General features: G+C 33.4%; 1 protein-coding gene across 1 annotated transcript; it reads left to right on the top strand.

Annotated features, from left to right (window-relative positions):
• On the top strand, positions 1-26,214 carry Pex13 (peroxisomal biogenesis factor 13). The gene is made up of 4 exons (XM_026387173.2): positions 1-155; positions 15,811-16,505; positions 22,628-22,753; positions 24,801-26,214. Exons 1-4 carry the CDS (start codon positions 64-66, stop codon positions 25,097-25,099), a joined length of 1,212 nt encoding a protein of 403 aa, XP_026242958.1. The 5' UTR covers positions 1-63; the 3' UTR covers positions 25,100-26,214.
• Positions 26,215-27,744: the final 1,530 nt, after the last annotated feature.

Raw genomic sequence — 27,744 nt, forward strand, 5'->3', positions numbered from 1 at the left:
GTGCTGGTGTACCCGGGCCTGCACAGTCCCGCTGCCGAGCGGGAGCTGAGCGGAGGCGGAGAGATGGCGTCTCAGCCTCCCCCTCCCCCGAAACCCTGGGAGACCCGCCGAATTCCAGGAGCTGGGCCGGGACCGGGACCCGGCCCCACTTTCCAGTGAGTGTGGGACTCTTTCGGGATCGAGCTTGGTGGGCCGGAGCGAGGATTGGGCTGGCGGCAGTTGAGGCCGTTATTAGGGGGAGATACCTCCCCCCGCCTTCTCCCGGCCTCCTACTTTGGGAGGGCAGAGGGGTAGAGTTAGGACCGGGGCGCCTCCGGAGAGGGTTTCGAGGTCTGACAGCTGTTTCCTATCCGACAGCAATGTTTTCCGTAGAGCTCTTCGGCGTCTCGCTGGGTGCCGTAGCTTGTAAGAAAAGGGGGCGGCTTCCTGCCTTTTTGTTTTTGCAGGACGGGGCAATACTGCTTGACCCCCTTTAAAGCGTCAGACTTTGGTACTGTAGCAGTTGAGAGCCGCGTTTGCGCAGCCCCCGCATCGATAGAGAGCAAAAGTCATTAGTGAAAAGCTATTTACAACCTCAGGAGAAGTTGGTGAAAGCCCAAAAGGTCACTTTTACGCAACTGGAATCCAACTTGGCGTTCTTTTCCAGCGTAACTCAGCTAATGTTTCGAACTGAGATTTGGAGACAGACTCTAAAGCAGGAATTCTAAATCTGTGGATGGTCTGGGAGTGGCCTTTCTGTACAGAAAGGTATTTTTCTAGGGCCTATAGGTTTTTGTTTTGTTTTTAGTCAACACCAAATCGGTCTGCAACTTTTAAAAGGTTGAAACATACAGAATTAGAAGTTTCACGATCATATTTTTTTTTCTGCTGGATAAATGGACATCTTAATTCGAGTGGCGTGATTCCTGTATACTCTTGTAGGTTGTCCTAACTCATACAAATCCCTAATGTATTGAAATGTATTTATTCTGTGTTCTGAAATCTTGTAATCTTTTATTTACACTCTGAAGTGCTTGAATACAATAACTACTTAATGATAGATGCATAACAAGTAATAGCTTTAATTATTTCTGTTAAGTAAGGTCAACACTTTTACCATCTTTTTAATGAGTGATTCTTTTTTCTCATTTAGACTGCTTGTTGGAAGATACAGGTTTCATTTTTGCATGTTAAGGTTCTGTTGATATAAAATTAACGATTTCCCCTTTTTCTTTAATATGAAATGTTTTAAAAAACACAGACTGGTCAGGTGTAAGGTAATGCTTGTGTATTCACCACCCAGCCTTGAGAAGTGATAATATTTGCCAGATTTTTTAAAATATTTTTTTAGTTGTAGATGGACACAATACCTTTATTTTATTTGTTTATTTTATGTGGTGCTTCAGGCAGCCACAACCCCAGCCCTACCAGATCTTTTAAAAATAAAAGATAAACTATGCCATTCTTCTTTTCAATAGTAACTATTGTCTCTATTTTGTGTTTAGTGTATCGGAAAATGTTTTTAAACTTTAGTACTTAGGTTCATTTTATTTCATATATATGTGTACATATTATCATCTAAAGCTTAAAAACATACTAAGCAGTAATATTTTTTAAAATATTTTTTTAATGAATGTATTTTTTCATTTTATTTTTTATGTTGTCTTTGTTTATCAGTTTGTGAGAGTACATCATTGTGTTTTGCTAATCTTTCAGTCTGTGGCTTGTCTTTATATTTGTGCTTACTTTTGTACAGATTTTTAATTTTAATATAGCCCAAATTGTCATATTGTTTGTGTTTTGTCATAAATAAACCACTTCTACCTAGATTAGGAAACTTTTCTCTATATTTTCTTTGAAACGTTCTGATTTTCACATTCTGATCTTTAATCCACCTAGAACTGGCTTTGATGTACAGAAATCAGTGTAAAGTACGAAATCTGTTTTTTTTTTCCTATGTGCATAACTAATCACCCCAGCATTATTTACTGGATATATTCCATCTTAGTTTATAATGCCATCTGTCTCATACCAGGTTTTCTTAAATGTGTAGTTCTTTGGGGGAAACTATCTTACTTGTTCTAGTGATCTATTTGTTCTTTTGCTAGCACTACACTGCCCTAATTAGAGCTTCATACACGCACATACACACCAGGCTCCTGGTCTTAAGTCATTCTCCTTCCTCAGACTCCCAAGTAGCTGGGACTACCTGTGTGCCCTGCTGCAACTAACTAGTTTTGATATGTATTTATGTCAAGAGGCTCCACACATTGCTGTTCTTCAAAATTGCCTTAATTACACTTACTCTTCATGAAAAGACTTACTGGAAGTTTTCTTGAATTTGTACATCAAATAAGTCTCTCCTTTATTGTGTGTGTAAGGTACAGTTGGTGAGAATTTTGTTCTTTTTTTTTTTTGCCTTCATTAATTATCATAAAGATCTCCATGATGCCCTTTCTCTTATATTTTATTCCTAGATTTTATATGTGTGTATATATGTTGTTGTTGTAATGTGATCTTTTCTTTTATACTTTCCATTTGGTTATTAACTAGTGTGTCAGAATACTAAATTTTTTTTCTTTTTTTTTTGGTATTGGGGATTGAACCCAGGGGCACTTTACACTAAGCTACATCCCCAGCCCTTTTTATTTATTATATTTTATAAATATATACACAGGATCTTTCTAAGTTGCTGAGGCTGGCCTTGAACTTTCAATACTCCTGCCTCAACCTCTCAAGTCACAGGGATTACAGGCATGTACCACCAAGCCCAGCTTGATATTTTTTCAGTATAAATATGAATAATGTCAAAACTCTTTAATTCGTTTTAATGGTTTGGTTGAAATTGTCTCATTCCATATAAATGATTCTGGTATTTACAGCTAAACCAAGAGTTAGCCAGCATTGTTGTATTGGTACTGACTTCCATTGGAATGGTTACATTTTGTTTTTGATAGATCCCTGTCTAAATTCTCACTACCTTACTCAGATTTTTTTTTAATATTTATTTTTTTGTAGTTTGTACACAATAACTTATTTATTTTTATGTGGTGCTGAGGATCAAACCCAGGGCCTTGCACATGCGAGGCGAGCACTCTACCGCTGAGCCATTACTCCAGCCCCACTCAGATTTTTATTATGAAGAGTATTAAATTTTATGAATGCTTTTCTGTATCTGTTAAGATTATATGCATTTTTAAAATATAAAAATATTGCTTACTGTACTAACTTTCTAAAACTGAATTATCTTGCATTTTTGGATGAATTCTGATTAGTTGTTGTTTTATATGCAGTCCTGAATTCTGTTATTTTAAGACTTTTGTATATATGTTTCTAGGTGAAATTGAAATATTCTTTCTTTGTACTACTCTGGTTTCATTTCAGAATTTTACAGCCTGAGAAATGTATTCCTAATTTGTCATTTTTTTTTATAGATAGATTATCTTCCCCATTGTAGCTTTTAAGATTTTATATGCTAACTCTGACGTTATTATGCTGTATTGGGTAATAATATATAGACATATTTTTTCCTCCTCTACAGTGTTTAATCTTATTCATGTTTTTCTTTAATTCAGGAAAATTCTCATGAGTTATATCTTTAAATATTGTTTGGGCACAGTTTTTCCCCCATTTATTCTCCCATTAGACACTTATATCAGAAATAGTTTCTGCTAAAAGTAACAATGTCTTACTGTGCTTTGAACAATTAAAGACACTTACTGTTTGGCTAGCAAGAAGCATAGAGATCTGCTGTCTCAACATTGTCACCAAGGGAACTGAACTTTTCCTGGCTTCCTTCTTTTCTGTCTGCTTTTTCTTGCTTCTTTAAAAAGAACCCAGCTCCCCCACCCCACCCCCAGCAGCTTTCAAGATTTTCTGTTTTGGGTTTTCAATTATACTTTATTGGGTTTCGGTATGGTTTCTCTTTGTATTATTCTGAGTGGTATTTGTAGGGATGCTTAAATCTGACTTTGATATTTTTCATTAATTTGAGAGAAGTTTCACCCATTGTCCCTTCAAATATTGCTTCTGTCTATTCTCTCTTTACTCCTTTAAATCAAATTACATATATATATACCCTGTATTTCTTGATATACCTTGTAGGCTATTAAGCTAGTCACTGAATTCATGTTTCAGAGGGGTTTTTTGTTTGAGTTAGGTTTGGTTTTGAGGAGTGTTGTGTGTGTGTGTATGTATATATAGTGTTTAGTTTTAGATCCGTTTGATCTGGCTTTATGGTTTCTATGCTGAAAAATCCCAATACTGTCAATTTTTTTTTATTAAACAGTTGTTTAAAGTCTCTAATAACTCCATTTTCTAGATCCCCTATAGAGCTCTTTGTATTATCTGATATTGCTCTTCTAAAAAAAACATAATTTTATCATAATGTAGGCCCAATTATTTTTTAATGGGAGATGGATGTCACATATAGATGGTTTTAAGTCATTTGAGGACTAGTAATAGTGTCTTCCTTCAGAGATTTTTATTTTTGACCAAAATGGCTAGTCACTAGCAATCTAGGTTTAATTTAATCCAATTAGGATTGAGCTGATTTGAAACTGGTTTTCTTACCAAGGCTAGTTTATTTTCTGTTAGCCTTTTCACCCTTACTCCTAGCATATAGCCCTTTAAGGTCCCAGTCTGAAGTGTGAGAGTACTGTAGCCCTCCTCTTTAAGAGTTCTAAACTCTAGTTTATCCTCTTAACCCAGGGATTCTACCTAACACTGCCCAGTTTCTCACCCTGTCAGCCATCTTCCTGAATTAGCCTTGGTCCCTGGAGAAACATCTCAAAATGTTGTTCTTTCTGGGTTTTTTCTTGTGGATCTTGACTGTAAAACTCCTCAGTGCCTGTTCACTAACACTTTACACACACATTTTTCTATCTTTTTCCTAGCTTTTCTACTTTTTTTTTTTTTTTCAGTTGTAGGGTTAGTCTAATTACCTAGACTACCATTACTTCAAGTGAAATTCCCAAATTCTATAATTCTACTCTACTCCTTACAACTTTGTTTTTATAGCAACTAAACTTTTTTCTTGTTTCGTAGTTGCAAGATAGCTGCTGTTGCTGTGGGCATCATGTTTTAAGATTTCTAATAGATTTTTTTTCATTATTAAGATGCTTTTAATTCATATGAGTTTTTTCACAGATGATATTGCTTGCAGTGTTTATCTCTGTGATATTTTTAAACATATCTAGAATCTTTGCTGAACTGTTAGTTTTTCCTTGAATGAATTTTTATTCTTGTTGATTTTTGTTGGCCTGATTTCTTGATTTTTTTAATCTCTTCATGTCTGTAGCATTTTTGATAAGCTCATTTTGAGTAGAATTTTAGAGTTCTGTTTTTTCTCTTTCTTCACATTTCCCTCTCTTGTCTAAATTTCTTGTTCCATCTACCTGTTCCATTAGCACCCACCCCCATAAAAATCTCAGGTTTGAAAACAGTGGATTAGATTAAGAGTTAATAGTAGTTAACATGTTTCATATTCTCACTTGAGGATGTATCAGAGTCACTCTTTCTTAGGTCCATAACTTTGTAAAAATTTTAAACCGTTGGCAGCAAATTTTATGACCTCTTTTTAGAAATGAAGGTGACATGTCTTATCTCCCAAGCCTCAGACAGTAAACTAGTTCCACTTGAGTGGAGTGTTTTCCTTTTTTATTATTTCCTAGTAACTGGAATTCTGTCACTGATTCCAGACCCAGAACTGAGTAGGCCTGTTGCTTTATCCTTTTTTCCTATATGCATTTCTGTTGTGTTTCTGTTTCATAGATACATTTATCTTGTATTAAATCTAGATATGTCTGTTTTTCTATTTTCTTTATTATGGCTTCTAGTTTGGAGCAAAACTGTTAATTAAAGTCTGAATATACTGTTTGGCGTCCACTGATCTTTTTTAAGTTTTGCTCCATTTTTTAAATGTTGGATTCAGTAAAAGAAAAAAAAGTTAAGAGTTCTATTAGTTTGTTTACAGTATCTTTCAAGGCTGTTAATACATTAGCCTGGACTAGAAAATTACCATTTTGGAGTTACACATATATTATTTACTTAGGCAAAAATCATGAGTGGATGCTAAACCATCAGATGAACAATTGTTGGGGAATAGGATATTTGTGTGGAACCAAAGTATCATCCCATAGATTATATACTAATTAGAAAAGGAAAAATGTATTTTCATGGGAAAAGTTGATAGTTATCACCTTAAGCAGACAATCAAACTTAGTCTCACAAAGAGGCAATTTGGCATTATGTGCCTCCTAATATGGTATAATATGAAGTAAACGTCACCCATGAATTATTCTTGCCAAAAATTTTGAACTTGATTGTAATCAAACCCTTGGGTACAACCTTAGTCTAATAGAAATTATAGAGGATAGAGGTACATGTTAACATTTTTGAGGAAACACAAATCTAGAATGGTAGGACATTCTAGGAAAAAAACTGGGTAGACTTCAAAAAAGTTAGGGACATTCTAAAAAAAATATTCTAGTTTACAAGAGAATGAGAAGATAAAACCAAATACAGTGCATAAACTTTAACTGAATTTTTGTTCATAAAAATAGTAAGAGACATTTCAATTCTTGCAGTTCAATAATAAAATAATAAGGCAAAAATAAAAAGGCTAATTTAGGCCAGGTGCACTGGCAATTACCTGTGGCTTGGGAGGCTGAGGCAAGAGGATCTCAAGGCCAAAGCCAGCCTCAGCAATTTAGTAGACCCTAAACAACTTAGTGAGACCCTGTCTCAAAATAAAAAGGGCTGGAGATGTACTCAAGTGGGTAAGCACCCCTGGGTTCAATCCTCAGTACCAAATATAAAAAATAAAAAGGTTAATTTAAAATTGGGGGAAAAAATTGGGCAAAGTGTCTGAGTAGATACTATTCGATATTATTTTTCCAAGTAAGATTTTTAAATGGCCAGTAAACAGCTGAGCACAGTGGTGTATGCCTGTAATCCCAACTGCTTGGGAGGTTAAGATGGAAGGATCTTGAGTTTGAGGCTAGCCTTGGCAACATGGTAAGACTCCTTCTTGATAAATAAAAAATAAAATAGTCAATAAACCCTGAAAAAGTGCTCAGCACCATTAGCTATCAGAGAAATGCAATCAAAACCACAGTGAGATACCATTTCTCACCCACTAGAATGGCAGTAATAATAAAAATAATAATAATAAAAAGTTTGGGCAAGGATAGATGGAATCATCATATACTGTAAAACAGTGCAGTTTCTTGGGAACATAATCTGGCAGATCTTCCAAAGATTAAACACAGTGTTTACTGTAGGACCCAGAAATTTACTCCCAAGTATATGTACCCAAGTTGTATGAGAACATGTGTCCATACAAATCTCATATATAAATGAACAGAGTGTCATTATTCATTACAGTACAAATGTCCATCAACTCATGGATAATTATAATTTGGAAATAAAGAATAATGAGGTATATATTGAATATAATTTGGAAATAAAAAATAATGAGGTACAGATTGAATATCCCAAATATATAGTTGAAAATAATGCAAAATCCAACTTTTTGAGTGCCAACATGATGCCACAAGTAGAAAATTCCACACTTCCTCATATGATTGGTCACAGTCAAAATGCGGGTGCATTTGAAAGGTGTATAAAGTGCATATGAAACTTAAGTGAATTTCATGTTCATACCTTAATCCCATCCCAAAGAAATCTCATTACATGTAGCAAATATTCCAAACTCCTCTGGTAAGGGATACTCAACTTGAAACTGATATAGGCTTTAATGTGATTGAAGCTTGGGAACATGGTAAGTGAAAAAAGCCATTCACAAAATACTACATGATACGTGGGTCCATTTACCATAGATCCTCATTATTTGTAGATCCCATATTTGCAACTTGTCCTAATCAGTGAAATTTATTTGTAAAGCCCACATTAATACTCTCAACACTCTGACAATCATTTGTCAACATGCTTAGAGCAGAGAAAGACCGGAGTTATCATTCAAATGAAGTGAAACAAAGCATCTTTCCAGTTCTTATTTCAACCCTCATGGTGTAAACAGGTGTCCATTTCACAGTCTGCTTAGTATGGGTTTTTCTTATTTTTTATGGTGATTTCACTGTTTAAAGTGCCCCAGAAGCAAAGTGCTGTTTAGTGTTCAAAGCACAAGAATACTGTGATATGCTAATGAAGAAATTACATGTGTTAAGAAAGCTTCATTCAGGCATGAGTTTACAGGTATTGGTTATGAGTTCTTAATGAGTTGACAGTATACATTAAGATGCCTTTAAATAGAATATTTTGATTGGTTGATAAAAATGTGACCTGAAATTTTCTGTAACCCCAAACTTTTGTTTCTCCTAGAAGTAGTGATTTGGTATTGACTAATTCTGAAAAACTTTATAGATGTCAGTACCTTAAATAACAAGAATCAACTACATATGAAATAACCAGAATAGACAAGTTAATATAGACAGACAGTAGATTAGTCATTACCAAAGATAGGAGATGGGGTAGGAAATGGGGAATGACTGCTAATGAACACAGAATTTCTTTTTAATGTAATGAAAATGTTCCAGAAGTAAATATGATAGTATATTCACAGTGGTGTGCAACTAAAAACCATTGGACTTTATGCTTTAGAATTTTATGATAAGTGAATTTAATCTCAAAGCTCTTTATTATAAATAAAGACATTTGGAAGAAATGGATAAATTTTGACTGTAATTGGATAATAGATGATATAAAATTATTGTTAATGTGTGTGATATAAAACTATGGTTAATTTTCAATGACAGGATGGTAATAGTATGGTTTTGTATAAAATGTCTTTCTTTATTAAGAAATGTTTGTTGAGGTATTGGGAAATGTATCAAGTCTCGAATTTCAAATGATTCCAGAATTTGTTTAAGACAAGAATGAGAGAGAAGTAAATATGGCAAAATCATAGAACTACATATAAAATGTGTGTATGTATTCTTTAAAATTTTTAAATAAGAAGTTGAGTGGAGAAGACTTTGAACACTCGGCATTGAAAACATATCATTTGTTCTTCTAAGTCATAGACCTGCTTAGTGTTATTGTGCTGGTTATAAGAGAAAACAAGAATGTACCATGAATACTAAATGCACTTATTATGCTATAAAAAGAACATTAAAACCAGGAAAAAGCAAGAGAAAAGCGCTTTTTTTCCTTATTGAATGTTTAATTTTAATTTCCTATTATTTTTAAATAAGATATTTATTGAAAATTATGAAACAGTACAAGACTATGTGAGAAAAAAATCTATATCAATCGTCTATGTGATATGTGCATTAAGTATTTCTAATGAGAAAACCCACCATAATTTTTGTCAGTGTCTATTATATCCTAATCAGATAATATATAATATTTAGAATGAAACACATTTGGAGGAAGAGAACATCATCCAGAACCTAAAATTATTGCTATAATTCTTCACATACATCTGACAGACAAGCAAAATAGAGCCTCACACACAAAGACATTAGATTACATAAATGGAAAGAAAAACCAGATTCATAATGATTCTAAATAATGGGATTACTATACAGACTTTAAAGTAAATATGTTTAATATATTAAAGACAATGAAAAGAAAGGATCTTAGGAGAGAATTAGAAGTTATTAAACAGAAAAGGATATTCTAGAACAAAAAAAAATAAACAAAATTAAAATTCAAAATTAAACTTACTGGGTTTGACAACAGATTAGATACTATTATAGAGAAAATTAGTAACATCGAACACTGCTACTGCTGCTTCATATGTGTTCTGTGCTACTGAGTCTGTGGACTTGCTGCTGTTTCCCAAAGGACATACTAGCAGTTCACAATAAGATATGAAACTTGTTTCAGAATGTAGCTTTAACATCAAGCCCTCTATTTAGTTCAACTAGCATTTTTTTTTTTAAAGAGAGAGTGAGAGAGGAGAGAGAGAGAGAGAGAGAGAGAGAGAGAGAGAGAGAGAGAGAGAGAGAGAGAGAATTTTCCAACATTTATTTTCTAGTTCTCGGCGGACACAACATCTTTGTTGGTATGTGGTGCTGAGGATCGAACCCGGGCCGCACGCATGCCAGGCGACGCGCTACCGCTTGAGCCACATCCCCAGCCCTCAACTAGCATTTTCTTAATAGCAAAACTATCTATGAAGAAAGGATTTGTTGATTTACATTTTGTTGTAAACTCTTTATCTTATTGAAGATTGACCCTGGAAGTAACAATGGACTAGAGTATAGTTGGAAAGAGAATGTCTAGAATGAAGCACAAAGAGACAAAAGAATGGAAACAGAGAAAGGAAGGAAAGAGATTTGGGGTATTAGTGAAGGTATAATTTAGAAAAAATAAAAGTATTTTTATAACTACTAAAGCAGTTTTTCTCACAGTATATGGATTGCCAATCATTACTTTTATGAAACACACCAAAAAATAGCACTGTTAAATTATTTAAACAATCTTATTTTCCATATTTTTCTCATTATAGATTCACACAACTGGTTCACAAACTTAAAACTGGTCTACAGACTACAGTTTGAATGGCATGGTACTAAAAGAATTGAATTCATGATTTAAATCTTTCCCACAAAGAAAATTGTAAATTTAGAAGACTTCACTGATGAAGTTTACAAACTTTTCTGCAATATTAAAAAAGGAAATATTTAACTCCCCAACTTTTTTATTTTTTTAATATTTATTTTTTAGTTGTAGGTGGACACAATATCTTTATTTCATTTTTTTAATTTGGTGCTGAGGTTTGAACCCAGTGCCTCTCATGTGCTAGGCAAGCCCTCTACCACTGAGCCACACACCAGCTCCCAACTCTTTTTTTTTTTTTTTTAAGAAGCCAGTATAACCCTAATACCCAAATTGTACAAAAACATTACAACAAAAGAAAATTATAGGATATTGGACTTCAAGCCAAAATTAATCAGAACAGACAAAAAAAGATTACTCTATACTGAGAAAGAGAACAATTCAACAAGAAGATATAACAGTAGTCTTTATGTCCCAAACGTTGGCGGACCTAATCACATAAAAAAGACACTACTTGAATTAAAGACCCAGATAGACCCCAAGGCAGTAATACTGTGTAATTTCAACACACCTTTCACTAATAAATAGAACATGCAGACATATTATTCAGTACAGAGTTAGATATTAAGACCTAAAAATTACTATGAATCAAATTGACTTAATAGACATCTATAGAATATTTCATCTTAATAACAGCTGAAAACACTTTCTTCTCAGCTGCTCGTGGAACTTTCTCCAAAATAGATCATATTTTAGGCCACAAAGCAAGTTTTAGAAAATATTTTTAAAATGTTATAATCCCTTGCATCTTATCTAATCATAATGCAATGAAATTAGAAATAAATACCAGGAAAAAACGTGCAGAAATCTTGAAAACATAGAGATTGAACAGTATCCTTTTGGATGAATGATGAATGGGTGATAGAAGAAATCAGGGAAGAGATTATAAATTCTTCACATCAAAGAAGAATAGTGATAAAACATACCAGAATCCCTGGCACTCATGAAGGCACTTCTGAGAGGATAATTTATAGCTATGAGTGCATATATGAGAAAATTAGAAATATGTCAAATAAACAACCTAATGACAAATCTCAAGGTCATTGAAAAACAAGCACAAACCAATTGCAAAACCAGTTAAAGGAAGGAAATATCTAAGGTCAGAGCCAGAATCAATGAAATAGAGGATTAAAAAAAGTATGCAAAGGAGCAGTGAAACAAAGAGTTGGTTCTTTGGAAAGATAAATAAAATTAATAAGCCCTTGACCAAAAGAAAAAAGACCAAAATTAATAAAATTAGAAATGAAAAAGGAGAAATCACCACAAACATACAGAAATCCAGAGGATCATTAGGAACTAGTTTGAAAACTTACACTCCAGTTAATTGGAAAGCCTACACGAAATGGATACATTTCTAGACGTGTATAACCTTGCCAAAATTGAATCAAGAGGACATTGAAAGCCTAAACAGACCAATAACTAGCAGTGAGATAGAAATAGTAATAAATAGCTTCCAAAATACAAGAGCCCAGGACCAGATGAATTCTCAGTATAATTCTACAGATTTTAACTAAGAATTAATTCCAATTTTTCTTGAATTATTCCATGAACTAGAAAGGGATGGAATACTTCCAGTATTACCCTTATACCAAACTACATAAGGACACATAAAAGAAAACTACCGACAATATCCCTCATGAACTTAGATGCAAGAATTCTTAATAAATATTAATTAGCAAATCTTATTCAACAAATAATGATTGTACATCATGATCATGTTAGTTTTATCCCAAGGATGCAAGAATGGTTTAACATATAAAAATCAATAAATGTAATTCACCATATAAATAGAATCACCATCATCTTAATGGTACAGAGAAAGCCTTTGACAAAATTCAATTCCCATTCATGATTTTAAAAATCGGAAACTAGGGATGAAAGTAACTTATTTCAACATCATAAAGGCTAGATACAACATACCTACATTGAATATCATACTAAATGGGAAAAAAACTGAAAGAATTTCCTTTAAAATTTGGAACAAGATAAGGATATCCACTCTCACCACTCCTATTCAATATAGTATAAGAAATACTAGCCAGAGCAAATTAGACAAAAGAAGCAAATTTTAAGAAACAAATAAAAATGGGAAAGGAGGAAGTCAAATTATCACTATTTGCAGATGAATCTCTACTTAAAGGAACTAAAAAGTTCCATCAGAAGACTGCTAGAGTTAAATCAGCAAAGTGGCAGATTACAAAATTAACATACAAAACTTGTTAGCTTCCCTAAATAATAAGGAATCTGCTGAGAAAGAAATCAGGAAAATAATCCCATTTACAGTAGCCTCAAAAAATAAATAAAATACCCAGAAATAAATTTAACCAAGTGAAACATCTCTATAATGAAAACTATAGTACATTGAAGAAAGAAATTGAAGACAACACAAGAAGATGGAAAGACTTCCTCTGTTCATGAACAGGCAGAATTAATATTGCTAAAATGGACACATTACCAAAAACAATAAACAGATTAAATGCAGTCCCCATCAAAATGCCAATGATATTCTTCACAGAACTTGGAAAAAGTCCTAACATTTATTTGGAAGAATAAAAGAATCCTAGCCAAAGCAGTTCTCAGCCAATAAAACAATGCTGGAAGCTATCACAATATCTGATTTCAAATTTCACTACAGAGCTATACTAACAAAAAACTGCATGGCACTGGCATAAAAACAGACACTGGTTCAGAATAAAAGACATAGACAAATGCACATATCTACAGGCATTTGATCTTTCACAAAGGTGCCAAAGGCCTTTTAAACAAATAACACTAGAAAAACTGGTTATCCCTATGTAGAAGAATGAGATTTGATTCTTATCTCTCACCCTGCACAATAGTTATTAACTCAAAGTGGACCAGGGACCTCAGAATTAGGCCATAACCATGCAGCTGCTGGAGAAAACATAGTGTCAACACCCTAACATAAGGGCAGGCAATGACTTTCTCAGACCACTAAAGCTGAGGAAATAATTTTAAGAGTTAAGAAGTAGATTGGCATAAAATTTAAAAGTTTCTGCACAGCAAAGGAAACAAGAATGTGAAGAGAGAACTTACAAAATGGGAGAAAATCCTGCTAGCTACTATTCTAAAGAATTAGTAAACTATAGCAATACATGCGTATCCAAGTGTATAGCAACACAATTCACAATAGCCAAACTATGGAATGAGCCTCTGTGTCTGTCCAGGTCCAAACAAAGTCCAGCAATACAGTGTGGCCCATTTGGTTTTACTTCACGAACATAGGGTGCCTTTTACATTTGTATAGTAATGTAATATACCATGTTAGGAGAATAAAAGCTAAACATCACATAGTCATCTTGAGAGATGCTGGGAAATCATCTCATTAAATCGTTAAATGATTTCCCAGCATCTCTCAAGATGACTGTGGTCATCCTTATACAAAATACATGTATGAAGATTTGAATTTGGGACCAACATACCTTATAAACAAACAGAGATATTAAAATTTGTGGTATATATGTGTATTAAGAATTGTAATACAAAAAAGAGTACATGTATAATGGCAAAAAAATAGTGTTCATTCATAGTAAAAAAAACAAATAGCAATAGAAAACTACTAAATTTCTTTTTAAAAAAACTACAACAGACATCATAATTTATGGTAAGATTGAAAACTCTCCCTTTGAAGTCAGAATGAAACAAGGATGTAAGTCAAACCTGTAAAATTGAAAGCCAGGTACAGTGGTGCATGCCTAAACTCCAAGCTACTTGGGAGGCTAAAACAGGAAAATTGCAAGTTTGAGGCCAACCTGAGTAACCCAGCCAAGCCCCTGTCTCAAAATAAAATAAAGGAGCCTAGAGATGTATATGTAGCTCTGTGGTAGAAACTTGCCTGTCATGCACTAAGCCAGGCAACCCCCAGTACAAAAATAAATAGATAGATAGATAGGCAGACACATGTATATATATATAATAAAAAAGGAAATTATAAATCTATCATTATTCATATGTGATGTGACTTCAAATATTCTAGAAAATATAAAAGGATCCAAAACAAAGGTGCTAGATACAAGGACCATATATTTGAAAATTCATTTTTCTATAGAACAGCAACTAAATGATTTTAGAAAGATACCATTTATATCAGCATCAAAAAAGCAAATATTTAGAAACAAATCTTTAAAAACTTTTACATAGTAAACACTAAAATATTATTGAGACTTAAAGTTATTTTTAAAACATTGAGAAACATCTTTAAAAGACTTCAGTAATATAGTTTTCATTATATTTGTGGTTGAAACATTTAATATTATAATGATGTTGAATTCATCTCAGATTAACCTGTTGATTCCATATAATCTCAAACAGCATCTCAATAGGCTTTTGTGGGAGGGATGTAGAACTTGAAGCTCTGATTGTAAAATTTATATGGAAGTGCAAAGGCTCAAATGACCAAAACAATTCTGGAGATGAACAATGTGGGAGACGTTCTTTTATTGGATATTAAAACCTATTATTAAGAGCTGGGATTATGGCTCAGCGGGAGAGCACTCGTGCGAGGACCTGAGTTCGATCCTCAGCACCACATAAAAATAATAAAGATATTGTGTCCAACTACAACTAAAAAATAAATATATTTTAAAACCTATTATTAAACTATAATAGTTAAGATAGTATCATTTTGGTACAAGGATGGACAAATATTTGCTTGTAACTAATCTTAAGAAATGGGTAAGAGTCTTAAGAAGGCACAGATTGAAGATAATAATGTCAGAATAACTGAACAGGAAAATAAAGTTTGGTCAGCCTCTTTTAAATTTGTTTTGGCAATGAGATTCTTAGCATCTGGCTATTAGAGACTAATCCTTAAATTTGTCCCCCTACTTTACATTCCAAGACTATCAATGGACAACCTATAGCCACAAATAGTACCAAATCCTATACATACCTATGATAAAGTTAAATTTATAAATTAAGGACAGTAAGGGCTTAACAATAAATAATAATTAGAAGAGGAATTTTAACAATATATTGTAATGTGAATGTGGTCTCTTTCTTTGTTTCTCAAAATATTGTACTACTGATCACCATTGACTGCTGATAACTGAAAGTATAGACAGCAAAATCACAGATAAAGGGTAACTACTCCCTAAAACATCCTCACATAGAATCTGTCATAACACTGCGTATTAAACAAATATATGGAAGATGTTTAATAGTTACTTTGAATCTAATTTATTGTGTGCTTAAGTAACTGTTTTCAATAATTCTTGGTTTTAGATCTGCTGACTTGGGTCCTGCTTTATTGACAAGACCTGGACAACCAACACTTACCAGAGTGCCCCCACCTATTCTTCCAAGGCCATCACAGCAGACAGGAAGCAGCAGTGTGAACACTTTCAGACCTGCATACAGTTCATTTTCGTCTGGATATGGCACCTATGGAAATTCATTTTATGGAAGCTATAGTCCTTATAGTTATGGATATAATGGGTTGGGCTATAACCGCCTCCGTGTAGATGATCTTCCACCCAGTAGATTTGTTCAGCAAGCTGAAGAAAGCAGCAGAGGTGCATTTCAGTCCATTGAAAGTATTGTACATGCCTTTGCCTCTGTCAGTATGATGATGGATGCTACTTTTTCAGCTGTCTATAACAGTTTTAGGGCTGTATTGGATGTAGCAAATCACTTCTCCCGATTAAAAATACACTTTACAAAGGTTTTTTCAGCTTTTGCATTAGTTAGGACTATAAGATATCTTTATAGACGGTTACAGTGGATGATGGGTTTAAGAAGAGGCTCTGAGAATGAGGACCTGTGGGCAGAAAGTGAAGGAACTGTGGCTTGTCTTGGTGCGGAGGACCAAGCAGCTAACTCAGCAAAATCTTGGCCAATATTTTTGTTTTTTGCTGTTATCCTCGGAGGTCCTTATCTCATCTGGAAACTTTTATCTACCCACAGTGATGAAGTAACAGGTAAGAATAAGGGAACAGATTCAGACAACCATATAATTTAGATTTGTTAAATTAACATTCTTTTTATTCATTTGTATTTACTTTTTGATCTAGTTATTTTCCATTAAGAACTTCAAAATTAGAAAAGGAATGTCACAAAGACAAATTTGCCGATTTAGTATTAGTTCAGTTTAACATACATTTCCTAAATACTATTTACAAGGAACTGAACTTGGTACTGTGGAAGATACAAAAGATGCATAGGGCATAATCCCTATTTTTCTAAAACTTTTTGGGAGGGAAGTGATTAAGATACATATACAGTAACTGGGGTTGTGGCTCAGTGGTAGAGCTCGCCTTGCACGTGACAGGCCCTGGGTTCAATCCTCGGTACCACATAAATAAATAAAATAGAGATATTGTGTTCAAATACAACTAAAAATTTTTTTTCAAAAAGATACATATACAGGTAATTATAATGAGACAAAGTGTAGTAGGGATTAGGACAGTTAAGGAGAAACATAAAGTTTCTCAAGCCTCTTTTTATATGCAGCATACATAGGTATTTTCTGTATTATAATCTCATTATTTCAAAAATCCAAAAGTAAGACTTAGTCTCATTTTACAAGTGGCAAAACTGAGGTTCAGAGAAATGACCTGTCCAAGGTCACATCTTTAATAAGGCAGAACCAGAAACAAAATCCAAGCTGCTTGACTATTAAGTCCATGTTCTATGAACTGTTACAAAGTGCTAGAAAAGTGAAGCTAATATTTTTGGCCCTGCTATCTAGGAAGAAATGGCATTTGCCTTAGGTTTTTGAAAGATAGATAACATTTCATCCGTTAGTAAGGAAAGGGGGAATGGGGATCAGCAGATATAGCTCAGTGAGAGAATGCATGCCTAGCTTGCATGAGGCCCTGGATTCAATCCCCATTACCACACACACACAAAATAGGTGGGGTTAAAATACTGTCAAAGCAGATGGAACAGCTTGTAAAAGGCACATAGGCAGAAAATAAGAGATTTGTTATGCAGCTGTCGTATATTAGCTGTCCTATTCATCCTTGAATAGAAGGATGCTAAGAAATAAGGTTGAGAAATTATGTTGAAGCTTAATAGTGGAAGATCTTACTTCATTGGGGGTTTATTGGTAGTTTTTTGTTTCTTTGTTTTTTGTTTTATTTTGTTGGTTGAAGTCTAAACTGAGCAACTTACAGCAAAGCCGTGTCTCAAAATAAAAAATAAAAGAAGGGCTGGGGATGTGGTTTAGTGGAAGAGCACTTGCCTGGCATTTTCAAGGCTCTGGATTCAATCCCAGTGCCACTAAAAAATAAAAGATGAATTTTTGAAAAATCCTGCCCTTGTGGCAATCTAATGATAGGAGACAGTAAACAAATAAAATTTATAGTAAACTGGAAGGTAATAAGTGCTATAGGAAAAAATAATAATTATAAAGCAGGCAAGAATATTTGGGAGTATCAGGAGGAAGAAGAGGGGTTACATTGCTACATATAGTCAGAAGAGGGTTCCCTGAAGGAGGTGAGGGAATAAGTCCTACAGCTATTTGAGAGAAAAGCGTTTGAGGCATAGTGAGCAGCAAAATTGCAAAGGTATTTAAGTGACAGTGTGCCTGGCCCATCAGGTGAACAGTAAGGTCAGCATAGTGGCAACAAAATGAGAGTCGGAAGAGGCAAGGGGGGAAGAATACAGGGGTTGGACTTAATGAGTTTGATGTGTCAATGGAGCATTTAAGTGGAACTTGAGAAAGTTTCAGAGAGCAGTTTAAAAGGCAGGATAGGATCTTAGGAAAGAAGTAAAAAATAAGATATATGAGTCATGTACATAGAAGTGATAGAAGAAGGGCTGGAGTTGTGGCTCAGTGGTAGAGCGCTCACCTAGTACATGTGAGGAACTGGGTTCCATCCTCAGTACCACATAAAAATAAATTTAAAAATAAAGATACAATATCTTTGTGTACAACTAAAAAATAAATATTTGAAAAAAAAGAAATGATAGAAGAAATAGTAAGTGGGTTATATTACAATGGTAAAGAAATAGGAAAGAAGAGAAGATGTTTTAGTGAGCTTTTTTGCTATTGTGACAAAGATACCTGACAAGAACAATTTTAGAGGAGGAAAAGTTTATTTGGTGCCCATGTCCACAGGTGGTCAGCTCCATAGCTCTGGGCCAAAGAAGAGACAACACATCATGGCAGAAGAGTGTGGTGGAGGAAAGCAGCTCAGGATATGTTACCAGGAAACAGCTTTCCTCACAAGGACAAAACATAAACTAAAGCCATGCCCCCAATGACCTACTTCCTCTAGCCATACCCTTGCCCGCCTGCAGTTACCACCCAGTTAATCCTTATCAGTGGATTAATGAATTGATGAAGTTAAGGCTCTTATAACCCAAACATTTCACCTTTTAATCCTTTTGCCTTGTCTCACATATGAGCTTTTGGGAGACACCTCATACCTAAACCATAACTGAGGGTAAGATGGAAATCACCAAGAACAAAATTAGAACCATGTTATTGCTGCATTATAAAACCAAAAGTGGAAGGAGAAAGTTTTAAGATCAGGAAGAAAGATCATGAATGATATCAAGTGCTATAATAAGAATAAGAACTGAAAAAAGATCATTAGATTTGGTAGTTGGAGGACATCAAGCTCCAGCAGGTAGTTTTGGTAGAGTGGAAAAAAAGGAAACTTTTTTTTATTTTATATATATGTATAGATAGATAGGGTTTTTTTCTTTAGTTGTCAGTGGACCTTTATTTTATGCAATGCTGAGAATCGGACTCAGTGCCTCAAACTTGCTAGGCCCAAGATGGAAACTTTTGAAGGGCGGAAGGGGTAAATAAACTCGGCAGGCATGATGGTCCAAACCTGTAATCCCGATGGCTCAGGAGGCTGAAACAGGAGGATCGTAAATTCAAAGCCAGCCTCAGCAAAAGTGAGGCACTAAGCAACTCAGTAAGACCCTTTCTCTAAAATACAAAATAGGACTAGAGATGTGGCTCAGTGGTTGAGTGCCCCTGAGTTCAATCCCCAGTACCCAAAATAAATAAATAAATAAACTCAAATTTTAAAAGGAAAGATGAACAGTGAATAGAAGAGAAGAATAGTTTGTCAATGTAGTTATTTTCAGCTTTTTGTTTTGTCTTTTAGGAATTTAAAGTTAGATCTGAAGTATGTTTTTAGGGTAAAAGAAGTCAGTAGAGAAGGAATGATTAGAGATCAGGAAGAGACAAAGGATGAAAAAGCCTTTTATAGGAGGTAGAAGAGAATATGATCTAGATCTAAGGAAACAGGTAAAAAGCAGGGGCAAAAGAAGGGGAAATGGGTCATGATACAAAGAGATTTTTGTAAATGAAATGGAGGAAACTTGGGTCCTATGACTTTGCCTACTTAGAAGAGGGGTCTGCAAATTATGGCCTATGGACCAAATCTTGCCTGCTCCTGTTTTTGTATATCACATAAGAATTTTTTTATATTTTTTCAATAATTGGAAGAAATTTAAAGAAATATTTTTAAATCGAAAAATTTCTGATTTGACAATGATTTGAAATTCAAATCTTAGCACATATTGAGTAAAGTTTTATCGTTAACAGCCATACTCATTGTATATATTGTTATGGCTGCTTTTTGTGTTAGATTTGTTAAATTAACATTCTTTTTATTCATTTGTATTTACTTTTTTTTTTTTTAAAGAATTTTTTTTAATATTTATTTCTTAGTTCTCGGCGGACACAACATCTTTGTTGGTATGTGGTGCTGAGGATCGAACCCAGGCCGCACGCATGCCAGGCGAGCGCGCTACCGCTTGAGCCACATCCCCAGCCCTGTATTTACTTTTTGATCTAGTTATTTTCTAGTTATATGAGCAGAGTTGAGTAGTTTTCACAGAGACCATCTGTGATACTCTCATTGCTTCATATTCTTTTCTGTATATTACAGATCTTCCTAATTAGTTACAACTTGATAGCATGTAGAGTGCCACATATATTGTTACAACACAAAATTTTTTCACAAGTGCTTACTTGACACATAAGAAAAGTAGATTTTGATGTCATATGTATATATGGATTATTTTGTTATTGAATTAGATGGTAAAGCACTACTTATTATGCAGTGACACTCTAGCTTTTTAAAATAAACATAATGTACATCATTACCAGACTGAGCACTATTCACAAAATCAATACTCAGAAACAGTAGCAACTTTACAAATAGAAATCTGTTATCATAGCAAATTTCCTTACCCTCCCCCACAAAAAAGGAAAAGGAAAATGAGGCTACAATTAAAATAACTTTCTGAAAAGTTCATTTGTTAGCCAATCAGGGAAAGCTGTTTACTGATGGTGATTGCAACTTCCAAAAAATATGTCCAGAAAAAGTTAACGTTAAAGACTTACTAGCTTTCAGTAGGAACAACTTCTTGAAGAGTTAATAGCATTTGGAACAGCGTAGCCAACTTAAAGCAAATGAAGGACTGAGGCTATAGCTCAGTAGTAGAGTATGCGCTTAGCATGTACAAGGCCCTGGGTCTAATCCCCAGCACTTAGAAAACAAGAAAGTGCAAGTTATTGAATGTTTTTCCTTAACTTGTAATGACCGGATAGATGCTGATAGTGCTGAATTTTTTGTTATTTTGTTTTTCTTGTTTGTTTGTTTGTTTGTTTGTTTGTTTTGAGGAATATGGATGAATTTGAAGTGACTTAGCCTCAGTGAATATTATGTGGTGTAACTACAGGCAAAAATTGTTGAATTGAAACACTAATTCAACTGAGGTGGAATCTACTAAGATGTATTGCACCTGATGGTGTGAAAATATAGGTGGAGCAGAAGGCAGATTAGTTGGACAAAATTTATAGCAGGGATATTGCAGAAAATATTTGAACTTATCAGGTATTATTGAATAAATAGTATCAAGTTAAAATTTATTTACTTTTATGATATAACTATTATTAGTTATGTAAATTTTTCATATGGAGAAACTGAAGATTCTGACTTTACCTACTATACAGCAGTTCAGGGGCTTAACAGGGGTTGTTTTATTTACTTATTTTTTAATTGAGGCCAAGGTTGAAATTTTCCTAAACAAAACCATCCTCAGTCACCATTATTAAACATAAATGGCTTTAACAATAAACTTTTGCTATTAACTTATAATATTCTTAATGAATTAAACATAAACCATAAAATAGAATAGTACCTGTGTGTAAAAACTTACACTGGAGTAAAGTTATTTTGATAATGCTCACATTATTTGAATTACAAATAATGTCACTGCTTTATACATCTCCCAGACTGTCAGAAATTAAAATAAGAAGTGATATCTCAATTCCCACACAAATTTGCAGCAGATAGATTTTCCAAACTCAAACTACAATGCCAGAAGTAACTTTTAGACTTCCAATGCAAAGAAAAATTCCATATTTAGGAATCCATTTAACTGTGTAATTGAGGAGCTTGCACTTAGTCTTTATTCAAAAGTGATTAATCTGCAATGTAATGACTTGGTAAAAGGCAAAATCAAGGGAAGAATTTGACAGAATTATATTCTAGACTATTAATCTCCCAAATAATACATATGTTTAATTAAAACCACATGCTCATGAATGAATTGGTTTCAGGATTTGGCAGAACCTATTGTGTGAAAAGACACTGACAAAGGTGAAATGCCTAAAATCTCATTTAATTTAGCATTAACAAATGAATATTGCAGTCTAGTCCAAATGAAGCAAAATACTACCCTCACCCCAAAATATTCCATCTGTCTTAGTAGTAGAATTATATTACCCCCTTCCAAAAAGAAAGAAAACTCATTATTACAATTTTGGATTTCATCACAACATTCTGTATTTCCTTTTGGCCTGCAAAATCTAAAATACTTAAAGCAAGGGGGCTAGAATTTTCAGCTTAACAAAAAGGATAAAGTTCATAAGAAATAGCCTAGTGAATACACTGTTTACTTAACATAGCATTCACTATAAAATTTATTTGGGAATGAAAGACTTTTTTCTTGGTAAATGAATTTATGCAATTTATATTTATGCAATTATAAGCCATAGACAGTAAAAGATCTACATTTTCCTTTTGCATGTTTTACTAACTTAAATTCTTAATTTGGCTTATAGACAACATCAACTGGGCAAATGGTGAGGATGACCATGTAGTTGCTAGAGCAGAATATGATTTTGCTGCTGTATCCGAAGAAGAAATTTCTTTCCGTGCTGGTGATATGCTAAACTTAGCTCTCAAAGGTAACAAATCATGAATGAATTGGAATCACATCTGAATTTTTAGTATTTATAAATATAGTATTAGAAACAACAACAAAGGATCTTGTTCATGTTAGTTAATTTTGAGGTAGCTACTGGAATTTCTCTTTTGTATCATTTTTTCACCTTTCAAATCTGAAGAAGTCAGGAGAAATGCCCCACCACTCTGTTCCAATAATATTTCATTGACATGGTTTTTTGTAAACTCAAAACGCTTGAATTACAAATTCTTTTGATCCCCACACAACAGTATGAATTAAGGACTAAATGTAGCAAATCCAGTAAGCCAAAGGAATTATTTAATATCTTTTAAAGGTCTCTGTCTGTCCTTTGGCTTTCATTATTTGAATAGTGTTTAATTCAGAAACTCCATCATGAGTTGGGCGTGGTGGTGCATGCCTACAATCTCAGCCACTCGGGAGGCTAAGCCAAAGGATCACAAATTCAAGGCCAACCAGCACAACTTATCAAGACCCTGTCTCAAAACTTTTTAATAAAAAGAGCAGGGTTCTAGTTTAGTGGTAGAGTGCTTGCATAGAATGTATAAGACATTGGGATCAATCCCCAGTACCACAAAAAAAGGAAAAAGAAACTCTACCATGAGTATCCTAAGAATTATCATTATAAAGTATTTGAGAACCTCAGCAAGAAATTCATACATATCTCAGATTTATTTTTGGACCAGGTCACTAATAGTTTTTAATGACTTCAGACAAAGTGATCTTTTCCTTCACTTTTCTTCAGGAAGAACAACCAGGATTTTTGTGAATTTATTTCTTAAAAATGTGTGTGTTTGGGGCTGGGGTTGTGGCTCAGCAGTAGAGCGCTCGCCTAGCACATATGAGGCACTGTGTTCGATCCTCAGTACCACATAAAAATTAATAAATAAAGGTATTGGGTACAACTACAACTAAAAAATTTTTTTCAAAAAAAAAATGTGTTTGTGGGGACTTCACGATTATTACAGAAAGTCACCTTTTGTTATCCTAACCCTATTTTACAAGTGAGGAAACATTGAATGAGTTAATTGTCCAGTACAGAAAGCTAAAATTTGGTAGAGCTGAACTATGAGTCTGAGTTTGTCAGACTTCAGAGCCTATGCTTTTAACCACTCTGGCTAACTTTTCCATATATATTATATAATAAGTATATATTAAGGGAAACTTTCTTTGCCGCTTACTAAAACTAAGTAAGTCACTCTTTACATGGGAAAAAAAATACCTTCAATGTTCAAATTTTTCCCATCTTTAAAATTAATTTTCACTATCTTCAGGATTAGTTATCACAATCACATGGAATGAGTTTATATTTGGGCCAAAAGTTACATAAGGAAAACTGACTGCATAAAATTGTATGTGTCTTTAAAAACCAGTGTTGTTGGCATGTCCCTGAATTACTAGCTACTCAGGAGACTGAAGCAGGAGGGTCACTTGGTCACTTGAGACTAGAAGTTTAGGACCAGCCTGGCCAACATAGTGCGATCCTATCTCTTTAAAAGAGAGAAAGTATACATTTACTTTCTAATCTTGCCCCTAATTTACCCAAATGAGTAAAAGAATTAGATAGTTCTTAGATTCAAATTTAATAAAAAAGACACTGATGTTTTTAGATTTTTGAGAGAACTGAATCTACTTACACTATAAGTGGACCTGCTGAGGTTAACTTTTACTGTTTTATTCTTCAAGTCAAAAAGAAATAGTAGAAAATTTAAAAATACAAAATATAGGAATGGACTTAAAGTGAGGCATAGTGATGTGTGCCTGTAGGCCCTGTCGGAAACCTAAGGCAAGAGGATTGCTTGAGCCTGAAGTTTGAGGCCAGCCTAGGTAACATAGTGAGACCCTGTCTTGGGGAAGAAAAAAAAATCCTGAACTGTTAAGCCTACTCAGCATTTGATTTTGAATATACATGCATGTACTGTTTGTTCAAATGTTATTTATAAAATTGCAATATAGATTTTACTTAATATTTACCATTAATATTGTTGGATATCCAAAGTATAATTACAAAATTGTCTTTTTTCCATCAGAACAACAACCCAAAGTGCGTGGTTGGCTTCTGGCTAGTCTTGATGGTCAAACAACAGGACTTATACCTGCGAATTATGTCAAAATTCTTGGTAAAAGAAGAGGTAGAAAAACGGTGGAATCAAGTAAAATTTCTAAGCAGCAACAATCTTTTACCAACCCAACACTAATTAAAGGAGCCACGGCTGCCGATTCTTTGGATGAACAGGAAGCTGCCTTTGAATCTGTTTTTGTTGAAACTAATAAGATTCCGAGTGCACCTGATTCCACAGGGAAAAGTGGAGATAAACAAGATCTTTGATATCTTTCATATTTGAGTGCAGTTGAACAATACTTTGGAATTCTTTTTAAAATTATTTCTTACAAAAAATTAATCTACAATTGAAGGAAAATATTTGTTATTATCTATTCCAGGTGTTTTGCTGCTAGAATTATTAAAGTTCTATGTATTTTACACTAGTTGGTCGAGTGACCTGGTTATACTTTACAATTTATTGGACCATGAGGTGGGCTTTTAAGATTATGGAAAGCTTGTCATTTTCATCATATTTAAATCCTAAATTTATTTGAAAAATAAGACTGATGAATTATAGAATGCATGGTTTACAACATAAGGGATCATTAGTGCTTCTAAAAGTTCTAGATTAATTGAAATCTTTAGAAATTGGGTGATAACAAATATGAAAACAGACAAAAAGGCTAATGGTTTATACTCTTAGTAAATTGAATAATAAAAATTTTCTGATCTGTGTTTTATCCAGTGTTAGGTTTACTTTATGTAGTAGTATGTTTTTACCCACAGTTGACGTTATCTTTTCTTGTATTTATAAAAATTCAACTTGAAAAGGTCATTAGAAGCTTAATGAAGGAAATGGTTCTACAATGATAGAGTATAATTCTTATCTTTGCAATACAACTAGTTTTCATTCTGGATAAATCAGAATATATGAAAGATTTACATTTTTCTCCAACAAAGACTCAAGTCTTTTGCGTTTGTACTTAATGATATGATCAGTTCTAATAGTAATGATTTTTAATCTTTTCATATAGTCTCTGCTTCTACCTAGTGCAGAAATTTCATATTCTGGATGTTCATTAACACTGAAAATGTGTCATATTGACTATGCATTTCTTTTAGATTTAGTTTTTACTCCTGAAACTATAAATAAAATATTCATTTGCCATTTAGGATGTAATAGTACTATTTGTTTGTTTTATGCTTAATAATGATCTTAAACAAGTTTTAGTATACTGAATATTTCCCCATAAAATTGGAAAATTCATACACTTGCTGTGATCATACTACAGATTAATACTATCAGGAATATAGGTATGCAAGAATACATTTATAAATATTGTCAAGAACAATTTTTATAAAAATTGTGATTTAGTATTTTTATCTTTCTTATAGATTTGTTTTTTCAAATAAGTAACTCAAGAATAGTTCAGATTAAACTATATCTATATACCCAGAATACAACTTTGCTAACAGCTTCTTAGGAAGCCCTTTTTTGAAATGACATAAACATATTATTTAAAATGGAAATCTTTACCCTGTGCGGAAAAAAATAAGTACATGTAGTAAAATTTATTATCTTATACCTATTTTTCTAATATATACATATTAGCCCTCAAATTAAAAAGGTAAAAGTTTCTCATTGTTTTTCATTTGTTTTACAATTAAAGGTTCTTCTTTGAATTGTTAGAGACTTAATTTATGGAAATTTTGTTCTTGAAGCACATTTTTAATAAAACAAATTATTAACATTTGGTCTTGAATGCTAGAAATAAATAAATGTTTTGTCAGCATTATTTAGGTTAGAAAAGTTGAGTTATTAAGATAATATTTGTGACAGCTATTAAAGATGTATAAGGAAAGGAGTATAGTACAAAATGAAAGAAAACAATTTCACCTTTCTTTGCTTAAGTATGCTAAATTACAGCAGGTGATATCTAACTTCTAACTTTAACAGTTCTCTTTCTATTAAAACTCTAGAAGAGTGCTACTTTATAGAAACCAAATTTTAAGTTAAATAAATCATAAGTCATAGTAAGGAAACAATTTTCTAATTTATCTGATGATATTTTATTTATTCGAGAAAGAAAAAAGTAACAAGGACTATAAATTTTCATGACATTTAGGTATTTGATTTAGTCAGTGTAGCAATTAAACATTAACTTGAAGAGAGCTATCCTTATTTGGTGCTTTCTTTAATGGAAAAAAGAACAAATTGCAGTTAAATCTTTATTTTTATAGACTGTGAACTTTTACTAGAGAAATAAAAATATATTAAGCTTGATTGACTTTTTAAAAGATAAGCTCTAGCTGGGCACGGTGGCCCAAGCCTGTAATCCTAGCAGTTCAGGAGGCTGAAGCAGGAGGATTGTGAGTTCAAAGCCAGCCTCAGATGCATACATATTTAACTAAAATTACATCTAATTAAAAACTAAAAGTAGATAATAACTTTGCCCAAAATGTAATTTTAAATTACTTTTTTAATACCAGAATAGCCTAGCTTAGAAAAACACAGTGGTATATTTGTTCAACACAAGAAATTTTGTTTTCTCAGTATTGCCTTGAAATGTCCTTTCATATTATGTAATTTTTAATTTTTTCTTATCAGAGAAGATTAACTGTTTTAAGGTCAAGGAACTCATGAATCCTGTGGGGTATGAACTATGTTATGCCCTATAATAATGTTTGATCTAACTTAAGTCTTAAAATTGAGTTTCTGCTTGGGTAAAATAAGTGTTGAAGGACCTCAGGTGCTCAGAATTGAGTCATTTTTTATCATACTCTTCATTAGCCTTTCTGTACTAGACATGTTGTTTTATTTTACCTTAATAGTTTTTATCCTCCGCCTACAATTCTATGCTCTCATTCCATACTATATTTAGCATTTTTCTTTCAAAACATCTTCAATATTTTGGATGTATTTTCTTGAA

The sequence above is a fragment of the Urocitellus parryii genome, chromosome 12, assembly GCF_045843805.1.
Source record: "Urocitellus parryii isolate mUroPar1 chromosome 12, mUroPar1.hap1, whole genome shotgun sequence".
Taxonomy (NCBI): Eukaryota; Metazoa; Chordata; class Mammalia; order Rodentia; family Sciuridae; genus Urocitellus; species Urocitellus parryii.

Bases quoted from the DNA above. Each gene is read 5' to 3' on its own strand.
- Pex13 (XM_026387173.2), top strand. From the start codon at position 64: ATGGCGTCTCAGCCTCCCCCTCCCCCGAAACCCTGGGAGACCCGCCGA. The intron at 156-15,810 runs GTGAGTGTGGGA...TCTTGGTTTTAG, and splicing joins GGACCCGGCCCCACTTTCCA to ATCTGCTGACTTGGGTCCTG. The intron at 16,506-22,627 runs GTAAGAATAAGG...TTTGGCTTATAG, and splicing joins CCACAGTGATGAAGTAACAG to ACAACATCAACTGGGCAAAT.